The 13,505-nt window shown below is 35.0% G+C and overlaps 1 protein-coding gene across 1 annotated transcript in view; it reads right to left on the bottom strand.

The window, feature by feature from the left end:
• Positions 1-8,616: 8,616 nt before the first annotated feature.
• Positions 8,617-13,505, bottom strand: part of LOC132172169 (uncharacterized) — a 9,993-nt gene continuing 5,104 nt past the window's right edge. The window contains exon 3 of the mRNA XM_059583622.1: positions 8,617-9,094. Within this exon, the coding sequence (XP_059439605.1) occupies positions 8,617-9,094 (478 nt within the window). The remainder of the gene's footprint in view (positions 9,095-13,505) is intronic.

The raw sequence follows: 13,505 nt of genomic DNA, 5'->3' as shown, positions 1-13,505 counted from the left end.
TTTCTTGGCATTTGCTTGGGTACGCTAGCAATTAATAGGAGCCTATGAAAAAAATGCCAAGACTTTAGTGGCAAGAGTTTTTTCTTTTTTTGTTTTTAACTCTATCATGGCTAGGCCATAGTTTTTACCACTATTTTTACAGTGTGTGGAAACCATTTAGAAGTCACTCATATTTCTCTTATAATGCAACCAAGCATAGTTGACAAACAAACAACATGAGCTTATGAGCAATAATTATGGCATTATAGGGATGAAAGATAGATGCACGTGACAAGTTTCCATCTATTTTAACGTTTAAATAATGTTTGATAGAGTAGCCTATTTGATATGAGATGGTAGTTTGACGTATCCATTAAGGCCACTTTTCTATGTTTGGTGGCATAAATTAAAAAGTGATGACAGTTGAAGGGGGAATTGAATTGCATTTTCTCTCTATTTTTCGTTGACTTGGTCTTCCCCTTAATAATGGAATTCAATATGAGCGGGATCCTCCTCTTAACAATCTTTCATATTTTATTCTTCTATATTTTCTTATCTCATCTATAAAAAGTAGAAGCCACATTAGATATAGATAAATGGTTAGTTAAAGGTGTCTAAAGATAGATTACAACCAACATAAATGCTTAAAAGAGCATATGTGTTATTTGGATATGTATTAAATTCGCAAATCTAAATGTTATCTACTTATTTGGTAAGTAAACTAGATAACATTTGGTTCAAATTAATAGTATATGTTGACGACTTCAATTTATTTATTTTTAACTTTACTGTCTTTAGCCTACCACTATATGTACCGTGCGTGGATGGAGGAGAGCAATAAAAAAGAAAGAAGATGATCATGTCACCTGGTAGAAATGTAACTTTCCTATTAATAATTATGTTTATGAGTGGATCATTTAAGAATGGCATTGAAGGCAGCATATTCCAAAAAAAGCGAGTGTTCGTGACAATAGAAAATGATTTGACGACTAATCTTACGCTTGGCTGTCATTCATCGGAAGATAACCTCGGTACCCAACATCTCCAAACAAACCAGACATTCGGTTTCAACTTTAGACCCAACTTTTCGAGCTCTACAAAATTCGTATGTTATTTTTCGTGGCTCTACAAAAACATGAAAGTGAATCACACCAATGTTCTGATTTACAAGTATAAACGGGACACTACCAGGTGCGATACTCGTTGCCTTTGGGGGATTAATCAGACAGCGGCAACTCAATATGACAGCAACAATCTAATTCGTCTAGTCTTGCCTTTTTGATTTCAGAGTATCATTCCATCTGTGACGAGTTGGCGGACCTCCAGTTGGGCATCAATGGTGATGGCTCGGTTGTTGTCGGTAGCTATGAGAAGTATTTAGGGCTATAAGATCTGCTTTTATTTGTCACAGGCTTTTATGTACAAAAAACTATATGTATTAAGATTAACGCATGGTGATGGTATTGTAACTGCCGCCAATTAATTTGTATTTTCCATTATATTTTCTAAAGGGAAACCGAAGGGGAAATTAAACTATAATCTTGACGCATGAAAAGGCATAATTAATTATCTGGTTATTTATATTCTGTCAAAATAAAAGGAAGGGAAAAAATAACTTGCAGTATGAAAGGCATAATCTTAGATAATATATATCTAGTTATATTTTGAAAAGGAAAAATTACAAAACTAAAATCTGTAGCAACACTTTCGTAATGTAAATGACAAATTGCCACGTAATTGAAAAATTCAAAAACGCGCTGCTTAAGATTTTCAAGTTCACCTACCTTCCAAGTTCGTAGTTTGTGGTAATAATACTAGTCAAAGATGGGAAGGGGGCAACTGGTATTATCTAGATAAGCCCAACCCAACCAACACTCAAAAACTTAATTACCTATTAGAAATGTTAAGAAGTTTAAGAGCAATCATAAATTCATTAAGTAACAGTTAAATATAACAGTTTTGGAAAAAATAAAAAATAAAAACAAGTCTCTTCTTAGGTTTTGTCTATGGGATTCTCTTTAGGGTTTCGCAGGGTAAACACATAGGTAAGGAGAAATGTGTCTCTCTGCTAGTCAAGAGGGGAGGTTTGGTGGTGCTTCTGGTTGGGGTTCTGGAGGAGTAGGTCGAGTATGTCGGAGGAGATAGAAAACATGTGTGGGCGAATTTCGTTGACTGAGGACGAGAAGGAAGGTATATCAGTTACAAAGGGTGAGATAGCGGATGGGCGGAAGAAGGGTGAGCTTTGTTTGGTGGGAAGAATATGGTCGGAGAAGTTGATCAATAAAGAGGCCTTTAAAATAGTTCTATCGAGGGTTTGGAGAATTGCAGGAAGAAAGATTTGATAAACAGAATGAGTCAAACCAATGTTTTTTCAAAACTTGATATGAAGAGTGGATTTTGGCAAATCCAAATTAATTAAAAAGATAAATACAAAATAGCATTTGTTACACCATTTGGCCACTATGAGTGTAATGTCATGCCATTCGGGTTAAAAAATGCTCCAAGTGAATTTCAAAACATCATGAATGAAATCGTTGACCCTATAGCACATTTCTCTATTGTCTATATAGATGATGTCCTCATATTTTCAAAATCAATTGATGAACACTGGAAACATCTTCATTCATTTCTAAGTATCATCAAAGTCAGTGGTCTAGTGGTTTCAGCTACAAAAATCAGCATATTTCAAACAAAATTCAGATTTCTAGGATTCAACATCAATCAAGGAATGGTTAAACCTATTGATCAGGCTATTCAATTTGTAGACAAATTTCTTGATGTCATCCTTGATAAAAACCAGTTCCAATGGTTCCTAAGATCTTTAAATTATGTTGCTGACTTTTACCAAAATCTTAGAAAACATTGTAAACAATAGTATGATTGTCTAAAAAGCAATCCTCCACCTTGGACTGATCTTCACACTTCAATTGTACAAAAAATCAAAAAATATGTCAAGACTTTGCCTTGTCTTGGCATACCAGAAGTAAAAGCTTTCAAAATTGTTGAAACAGACGCCTCCAACATTGGATATGGAGGTATCCTCAAACAGAAACTCACTCCAGATTCTCCTGAATAAATTATTTATTTCCATTCAGGAATTTGGAATTCAGCACAAAGTAATTATAGTACTATTAAAAATGAGATTTTATCTATAGAACAATGCATTTCAAAGTTTCAAAGTGATTTGTTAAACCAAAAATTCTTAATTCGAGTTGATTACAAAAGTGCAAAACATGTTTTAGAAAAAGATGTTCAAAATATAGCAAGTAAACAGATTTTTGCCAGATGGCAATCAATTTTAAGTATTTTTTTATTTTGAAATTGAATATATCAAAGGATATCAAAATTTTATACTTGATTTCCTCACTCGTGAATTTTCCCAGGGAAAAGATGGCTGAAATGCCACACTCAGGTAAAAATAAAAATAAAACACCCTTTATCAAGTCATCATGTCATCCTGAGCCCAGGAAATGTAAACCCTTATAAAACATGTTCACCTATTAACATGTTAAATAAGTTCCAGGTTCTTGGGTCTCCAAGACCTACTTTTTCATCAACTTTAGCATTACCAAGTCACCCGGCCCTTACCAGTTGGTAGAATGTCCTACAGCATCCATTACCCCTACCCAACGAAACTCTTCAAAATTCATACAGTAGCAAATATTCTATACTAGCCAACCAATTACCCAAACCAACAGATCTAGGTATGTCCAAAAAACCCATACAGGAAACCTGTTATTCATAGAACATGACCAACGTCACCTCAAGAATCATTTGGATCTTGTTAAAAGTTATTTCCCTCCAAAATGGAATTTCATTCCATTTCACCCATCCAAATCCATCAATTTCTACAGAGATATTTTACTCCAAACAGCATCAATTACCAAAGATTCAATTCCAGATAAATTTGACCCCGAACAGAAAATAATCATTTTTGATAAGATGTATATAGCAAAAATCATTTCAGCAAAAGAATTGTTAGGGAAATTAATCCTATTTTCCAAGACCCATGAGATACGAAAAATAAGAAGTATGTGGAATAACAAAGATTAGGCAATCACACACGACAAGATTTAAGTGGTTCGGCTTAACTAGCCTACATCCATTGGCGGAGACGACCCGAAGAAAATCCACTATCAAAAGATAGAGTACAAAAATAGTAGAGAGAAAATCATTCAGATCCCAAACCCCAATACACCCAAATCTTACTATCACACAAGAGAGATTATTCCTAAAATAGAATACAAAAGACAGATGTACACACTCTTCTTCTGCTGGAATAGACGGCAGCTCATGTCTATTTTCTTCTCACTCTGTAGCACCTTTTTCTTCTTCTTTCTTGTTTTTGGCTCCTCCAAAAACTAAAAAGAAAACCCACACTTGGCTTTGATAATTCCCTTGTGCGGCACCCCACCCCTTGTGCTTGCTGCCCTTTTGAACACATGTTTTCTCCACACTCCTTTGGTGCTTCATGTTTTTGGCACACTTAAAACACAAAGGCTCAATGCCTTTATATTGCATTCAAAAGTCGGTACTGCACTTTTGAAAACCAAGTCGGTGAAACATATTCTCCTACTTGGAGAATTAAACCCATTACATGTAGGAGTGGTAAAACCAAGGCTAGTTAGAGAAGTAAAGGGTAAGACCCACAATCATGATTTAAGGCACAAAACAACAACAATCTCCACCGTGACTTGAATCCCATCAACTCTAACAAAATGTGTCTCCTCCGGATGTCTCTGCCTTAGCCCCTAAGGGCAATCACACTCCATAAGTATCCTTTAAGTCTAAGCACCTCTTGAACTTGAGCATAGGACTTGGTTTAGACATAACACCATGCTTTCTACCAGTCTCATAGACCATACAACGTTCTTTGATGACTCTTTCTTCCTATAGACCCATCTGCACCCTTTAACCTTCTTTCCCTTGGGTAATTCTGCCGATTGCCAAGCTTTACCTCTCCATAGTGACTCTATCTCTTTCAGCATGCCATCCTGAACACACAATGGATTTCCATTACTAGCTGTCAGAGCAAAAGAAACCATATCGCCAAAGCCATACCTCTTTAGTGCTTTTCGATCCTGTTTCTCTCTACCTCTTGCTAAAGAATAACACTCTTCCCGGTACTGTAAGTCTCTTGAAAACTTTTCGTCATCACATTCATTCGTGAGTGAACGTTGTTCATCAAGCTCCACCTCCATGAATTGTTTATCTTTCTGCACTGTACTTTTAGAAAACTCATCTAAGTTAACAAACTCAGACTTCTTCGGTTCCTGCTCTGTAACTTCATGTTCTACACTTGACCCATCATTGTACATAGTACACTCATTAAAAATCACATTCTAACTTTTAATGATCTTCCGATTTTTATCATCCTAAAATCGATAACTGAAGGCTTCATTTCCATATCCAATGAAGAAACACTTACTAGATTTACCATCTAGTTTACTCTGAGCATCAAACTCAACATGGAAATATAATGCACAACCAAAAACTTTCAAATGTGAAAGATTTACCTCTCTTTCACTCCATACTTCTTCCGATAGTCTATGGTTCAAGGGAATGAAAGGCTCCATATTTATCAGGTATGCAGCAGTGCTCACTGCATCAGCCCAAAAAGTCTTTGGTAACCCAGCATGCATCATACTCCTAGCACGCTCAATAAGGATCATGTTCATGCGCTCAGCCATGCCATTCTACTGTGGTGTTCCTGGGAAAGTTTTCTCCATTCTAATCCCATTCACTATGCAAAACTATTTAAACCCCCTATCTTTGTATTCTCCTCCATTGTCTGATCTCAAACACTTAAACTTCAAGCCCGTTTTAGTCTCAACCATGGTCTTTAAAGTCTCAAATACATCAAATTTACTTTTCAAGAAATAAACTCATACCTTCCTGCTTGAGTTATCAATAAATGTGATGTAATACCGCGAGCCTCCAAGAGATGCCATTGGCGCGAGACCCCACAAATCCGTGTGTACCAAGTCCAACTTTTCGAGCTTAGGTGCTTTGTCAACTTTCACGAAACTCACCTTCTTCTGCCTCCCTAGGATGCAGCCTTCACACAAATCAGACTCAACTGACTTCAACTCCGGTAGTTTCCCCTTTGACATACGTACCTTTATCGCTTTCTCGCTCATGTGCCCAAGCTTTAGGTGTCATAGTTTTGAGTCAGCACCCGCATCCGCAACAGCACCTGTATCCTTGTTGTTCGTAATCATATAGAAAATACCCGTCTTATGACCACGAGCGAAAATCCTGGCTCCCTTGCGGACCTTCCACTTTCTACCGTGGAAATGAATTGAATGCCCTTCCTCATCAAGTCGTCACATTGAAATCAGATTCTTCTTCAACTCCGGAACATGCCCGACCTTCTGCAACTTCCATACCCAGTCACTGTGAAATCTAATGCGAACATCGCCTAGGCCCACAACATCCAGCGTCATTCCGTCAGCCAAATACACCTTTCCAAAATCTCCACCCACATAGTTCTCGAGAATTTCACGAATCGCTGTCGTATGAAAAGATACTTCTGAGTCCAAGACCCAAGAATCAAGACAACTGTCAACAGAAAGAAGTAGGGTATCATATACTTCTTCTGCCACTATGTTTGTATAATCGTTCTCAGTCTCCTTTCTTGATTCCCTGCAATTCTTCTTGTAATGGCCAGTCTTGCCATAGTTCCAACACCTAGGTTGTTGGCCGAATCTGGATTTGCTTCTCTCTTTTCTGAAATTTGATATGTCTTTACCAGAGTTTCTGTCTTGTCCTCTGCCTCGAGTCTCGAGGTTTAAAGCAGGACCAGAATAAGAGGCTTCACCGGCATCTCTTCTGCGAACCTCTTCATTGAGAATCAAATCTTTGACGTCTTCATAGCTATGTTTACTCTTCCCTACCGAGTTACTCATAGCCATCCTCACGGCTTCCCAACTATTTGGCAAAGACACCAAGACAATCAACGCACGAACCTCATCATCAAAATCAATTTCCACCAAGGACAATCAATTTGTTTTCTCATATTACAATTTACAAGTGTATTTAGTTCAAAAAATTGGATAAAACCATTTAATTTTTTTTTTTTTTCAAGCCCATATATGTAATTTAAGTAAATTGAAAAACCCAAAAGAGCCTAAAATGCAAAGAGAATGTTATAGGCCGTTAGTAAAACAAAATAACCCACTCGTGTGTGGTTATGGACAGATTCTTGTCCTTCTCTTCTCAAAGTGCGATGCAGAATAGGGGGTATTATTTGCCCATATAGTGCGGTTTACACTTCTAATGTCATTATGCTGTCCAAATTTCTTTATGATAAAAATGAAGCATGAAAATTGTGTTTTTATATAACCTATTTAATACACAGGTCATTTGGGTTAGCCCAAACATGGCCTGTTTGACGCATTTAAAGGAAACCCTTTGACCAGATTTTTTTAAAAAATTTGTGAAATAAATGTAAATAAAAAACATTTGTTGGGTCACTATAGGTCATGCAATTCACATGTGATTGACCCTCTTATTAAACGGGTTAAGCGGGTCCGCCTGACTATGATCCAAACTCGATTATGTCAAACTCTAACCCGCTAATTTTATGTTAGGCTTTCAGGTCATGTACAAAATTGCTAACCTTACTAAATATTATACTTTCATCTTCCTAGGTTGATGTGACCGTGTGCATAAACTTTTCAATTTTTTTTTTAGATGACTAATCCAAGTCTAATAGGTATGGTAAAGTTGGTTATAGTGGCCCAAGGTGGACGATGGGGATATTAATAAAGGAAACAAATTTTAACTAAATTTCGCTTGAAAGACTAAGAGGCAATTATACAGTGATAGATGAGACATTATCTGAGAAGGTGAGGTAAAGAACCACCAAAATTGAATATTTTTGTAGGTCCATATTAAGATTTGAAAATTTTTATGGACAAAAAAGACTCTACAATAAGAGCTAGAAGTGCTGTGACGAAAGAGATTTGGCAGAGGTTATATGGGTATGGGTTTTTGGTAGATATAATCTCTAATAATTCAAACAAAAGACTAAAAAAACTAAGGAACAAGGAAAACAAAAATTAAAAAAGCAATGGAGAAGAGAAGTACGTGGGACCCTTCCTTTAGAGAAAAAAAAATAGGGGACCAAAACATCCCGTATTTTTGATTTAATCGGACACCTTATTTTCAACTGTCAAAAAGAAATGGACCCACTAAAATTAACACACACACACACACATATATATATATATATATATATAATATTTTTGATTCATTCGGATTCAGACACCGTTTTCTTCATCTTTCTATATGACACCCGTTGCATATTTACCAATTGCCCCATTCCCATGGGTTGACTAGTAGTATAAAGGGCCCAACTATTCGGTTTCCCGCATTTTCTGTCTTTCTATGTATATCACCGTGGCAATGTGGCATTGCACGGGCAAAAATAAATAGGGGATTGCTTCAAAACCGACGTCGCTTTTGTCACTACAAAATACAAATATTAAGAAAAAGAAGATGCATCTTCTTTCTGGAAAAAGAAATATCATTAAATATTTTTTTCAACATGGTATCTATCTAAAAAACTCACATCCATGGTAAAACAACAAAGCATCAATAAAAGTACACTGAAATTATTGAAGGTTTCACAATTCACACCGCTGTTGGAACACCACCATTGTCCTCTTGCTCCATCGAGTTTCCATTAGATGCTTGAGGGTCTGCTTGATAGGTTAGATTGAAAATCTGTTGGAACAATTCAAATATCTGCTGATATGAGCCGTGCAATGCCCTTATGAGTACCAATGAACATGAAAACAAAAGGAACACCCCAAAGGGAGGAACGAGGATGAATATTAGTAGAGAACAGGCCAGGGCACCCAAAATATCAGAAAAAAGCATAGCCATAGGAAGGTAGTTGCTGTTTGGAATTGCTTGGGTGACTCGGGAAATTCCCACCAACGCTCCTGTGTAAAAATATGCTGTTACAATGAAAGCTGACATGGTTGTAGGGTGTGTGTCGAAGGGAGATCTGCTTGAGTTTTGATACTTCATTTGGATAAAGGCAAGCAACGTTAAAATCAGAAATTGACGGTTGCCCTTGGTCATGTATCCAGTGACTGCTTGCTCACTTGCAAAACCAAAAAAGAAAATGATCAGATCGATTAATGTTTAAAGAACAGAAAATAATCATGTAGATGTAGGTGAGATACTAGCAGTACTTTGCTTGTTAATCACAGTCAAAATTTAGTGCAGAAAAGATAGAGAGCTGAAGACCAAAGAGAAGAGAGAAAAATGTAACATCAAAATTAAAAGCGAAGAAATTGAAACCAACCTTTCACGAGTGCCCAAGTTGTTTGCCTCCATTTTCTTCTATAGTGTTGCCCTCTCTTCTGTCTGCGAGTGAAGGGATTTTGGTGAATTGGTTGTAGGAGCTGCTATTTCCCATTTAGACACTGGCTTTATATAATAGTGGTGGGGTACAGGAATTGGCGTGGCACACCTTCTTCGAAATCCAACAATGCGAAAAAAAAGTCATCATATTGAGACGGGCGTATTAAACGGCAGGGCGTATTTTTGACATAGCAGGGCGTATTAAACGGCCTTCTATACCAGCACTTCATAAATCATTTGGGTTCGGGACACATCCGTATTGAACGACTCCCGTCCTTTTGATTTCAATTCGGACACGTTGGTTTATTTGTCAAAAGAAAAGGACCCACTACCTAAATGCAACCGGGATTCTCTTTTTGTTTATAGCACTTTACGAAGCAGAAGTCCCAAGTTCTGGTGTCTTGATTTTTATTCTTTTTTAACTGATTTATTGATATTAAATATATACAAGATTAATTACTCATCCTACAATGATTTATCTAATTCCTATTATGTTCTTGGCCAAAGATTATTTTATCCCCACTTATTAAAAAAGTTGAAGCGGGTCTCCCTCATTGTAACTTAAATTTGATTATATCAAATCTTAACTTATTAATTTCGTATTGGGCTCTCGGGTTATGTACAAAATTACTAGCCCTACAAGATATTACACACTCATCTCATTAGGTTGATGTAACAGTGTCTATCAACTCTTGATATATATAATCCAAAACTAATGGAGATTGTAAAGTTTGTATGGACAAAAAATACTCTAAAATGAGAGCTAGAGGTGTTGTGACAAAAGAGATTTACTAGAGGTTATGGGTTTTTGGTAGATATTACCTCTAATAATTCAAACAAAATACTAGAAAAATAAAGGAACAAGGAAACCCAAAAAAAAAACAAAGGAAGAAATGAAGAAGAGAAGTACGTGAGAGTTGTGAGAGAGGAAAATAGAAACATTCCGTAGTATTTTTGACTCATTCGGGACAACGTATTAAACGGAAAACTAGATATTCTGAGTAATTTTAAGTGGTTTACTTGTATTCTATTAAGAATAATGTGGCTATTAAAATTACCTTTTAAATTCAATAATAATCAATTAAAAGCTCAATGGTAATTTTAATAACCACATCATTTTTAGTATGACACAAATAAGACATAAGTAGACCATCTAGAATTACTCATATATTCTTGCTCTCTTCCGTCTGGGAGTGAAGGATTTGGATTTGGTGAACAAACTTTGCATATATATATATATATATATATATATATATAACAGTAGGGGCCAGGAATTAATTGGCTTGGGAACACGCTTTCTTCCAAGCAGTTGAATAAAGCATTAACCAATTAGTCCTCATATTGAGAGGCGCGTATTAAACGGCCTTAAATCTTTCGGGTTCTAGACAAACCCGTATTAAACGACGCCCGTACTTTTGAGTTTTGATTCATTCGGACATGTTGGTTTCAACTGTCAAAAGAAAAGGACCCCCTCCCTAAAATGAACGTAAGATACTAAATGCAACTGGGATTCTCTAAAATGCTACAAGTTTAAGCAAATAAAAAATAAATTTCATTATTTAATTAATATTTGAAATTAAACCAAACAAACAAATTCACACCTCATTAATGTTCATAACTTCGTTATCCACTTTATTATTTATACAAAGTAATGCTAAAAGGAAGATTAGAATCCTCATTGTATCCTATCAAATGTAATGTCTCTTTTAAGATTACCAATAAATCAAAATGTAATAATAATTATTTCAAATTCAATTATGATTTTAAAAATTAAATCACATTTACAAAGATTTAAGAGGACTCTAGTTTTCCTTCTACCATCACTCATTCATATGAATCATATTATAAGATGGTTAAATTTCTAGAAAACCATGCATCCATACAAAATGACTAAACTAACCCCACATTTGCATTTGCTACCACCACAAAATAATTTATACCATTATATATGTCAAAAGTTAGAAATATATATATATATTTTAAAAACAAAAAAAAAACAAAAAATCATTTTCAAAACATAAATTTGAGCTTTTTTAGAGCAAAAAAAACTTTTTTTTTTTTTAAAAAAAAAAAAAAAAAAAAATTTACCAAACAAACTCTTACATGACACAATTCATTTTAATTTGCATGACACATCTCATTCGACAGCTATTCTAAAAGTGTAGCGTGCCACGACCTACGACTTAGTGCATGGCTTAACCACTTGAAAATTTTCATTGCATAAATTCAAACTTACCACCTAGTACATGACTTGACCACTTAAAAATTTCATTGAGCCATTAAACCATCATCCTCAATAATAGTTAAGAATATTCGTCGGTTGTTAAAAGAATATACAATTTTTGAACAAATTGTAACCCATACTCTGCCTTACATTAAATCCAAAATTTATCTATTACAATTTTTTTTTTTTTTTTAAACGATAAATTAATTCCCAAGCATCAGAAATCCACCGTTAAAAGTAGGAAGGAAAAAAGTAGGCTTAAAAACGTCATGTTTCAGTTTGAATCTGAGGCATGTCAAGACGTCAACAGTGAACTCGCCTGGGCCTGACGATTATTAGTGTGATTTCGGTGGATGTTTCCTCCAGTCGAGTCAAACCGCAAGGCGCCGAACTATACGGCTCCACGAATTATTTGCGTATTCTTCTTTCTATATCGCCACCGTGGCATTTCACAGGCAAAAGTCGTGGAAATGCTTTATAGACTCGATCGATTGCTTCAAAACGTCCCTTTTTGTGAGTTTCTCAGTACAAAAATGAATCAAATGATAAAAAAATAATAATAATAATCATCTTTTAATAATTTTTATATAGTGAATGAATAAATTTATTATTAAATTTATGTAGGACTTACATTAATTTACAACTTTAATTATTATTTTATTAAATTTATAAAAAATAAATAATCAAAAGAATGAAGTGTAACATGTGTGGTACAATACTATATATAGTGTGTGGCGTGTGTATTAAATGGCAGGGCGTATTAAACGGCCTCTGGTATTTTATTTTAAATCATTCAGGTTCGGGACACGCCCCTATTAAACAGTTCCATTACTTTTGATTCATTCAGACACGTTGGTTTCAACTGGTCAAAATAAAAGGACCCATTCCCTAAAATGAACATATATAAGATATTAAGTGTATCTGTGGATTCTCTATTAATTTGTTTAATGACACAAAAGTCTCATGTTCTGATACATAATACATTAATATTAAATCAACTCAAAATTACTCATTTTATAATGATTTATCTAATTAATCCCTTATTTTTATTTTTATTTTTTCTGAGCAAAAAAGTAGGCCGGAGAGACTAATTGTAGTTATCTTACCTGGACGTGACCATAGTAATATCTATCCGCTGAGAGCCAGGCGCTCCCTCAAGTCTAATTGAGTCATAGCTTGACCCAGTCCCATCAGGGCATCAATGTAGTTGAAAATCTAATGTAGCTAATACTAATACAACATATGTTAGGATTGATTAATTATTGCCCAAAAGATATTTTTATTAAATGATCATTCATTTTAAAAGCTTAAGTGAATTTAGTTATTAATTAATATTTTAAGACTTTTCTCATGTGTGGGACTAGACAATATGTAAAATATTTTAATTGAAATAGAAGCGAAGTATGAGACTAATTTGATACTACACAAGTAGACTTTCGCAAAGACAAGAAAACGGCTAGCAAAGTAAGGAACAATATCCTCTCTAGTTCGCTTGAATTAGATAATATCTAGTTAGTTATATTATAGGGGTATTTTTGTCTTTTCACTTTTTGAGGGGACAAAAATACCTATCAAATATAACTAATTAAATATTATTCAGTTCAAAATGGAATGGAGATGATCCTAATTTGCGAAGTAACACCGGTCATAATTAAGTAAGTAAAGTATTCGTAGAGAAAAAATAGAATAGAGAGAGTTTAGTGAGAAAATAAATTTTATTTTATTTGGAAATGAATCTCTTCTTTTATTATAGGCTTATTATTTAACTATTACTTAATGAATTTATGATTGCTCTTAAACTTCTAAACATTTCTAATAGAGTAATAGGTAAGTTTTTGAGTGTTGGTTGGGTTGGGCTTATCTAGATAATTCCAGTTGCCCCCTTCCCATCTTTGACTAGCTAGTATAACCACAAACTACGAAC

This window comes from Corylus avellana, chromosome ca1 (assembly GCF_901000735.1).
Source record: "Corylus avellana chromosome ca1, CavTom2PMs-1.0".
Lineage (NCBI taxonomy): Eukaryota > Viridiplantae > Streptophyta > Magnoliopsida > Fagales > Betulaceae > Corylus > Corylus avellana.
Note: the sequence above shows the minus strand (reverse complement) of the source record. Positions and strands in the feature narration are given on the sequence as shown.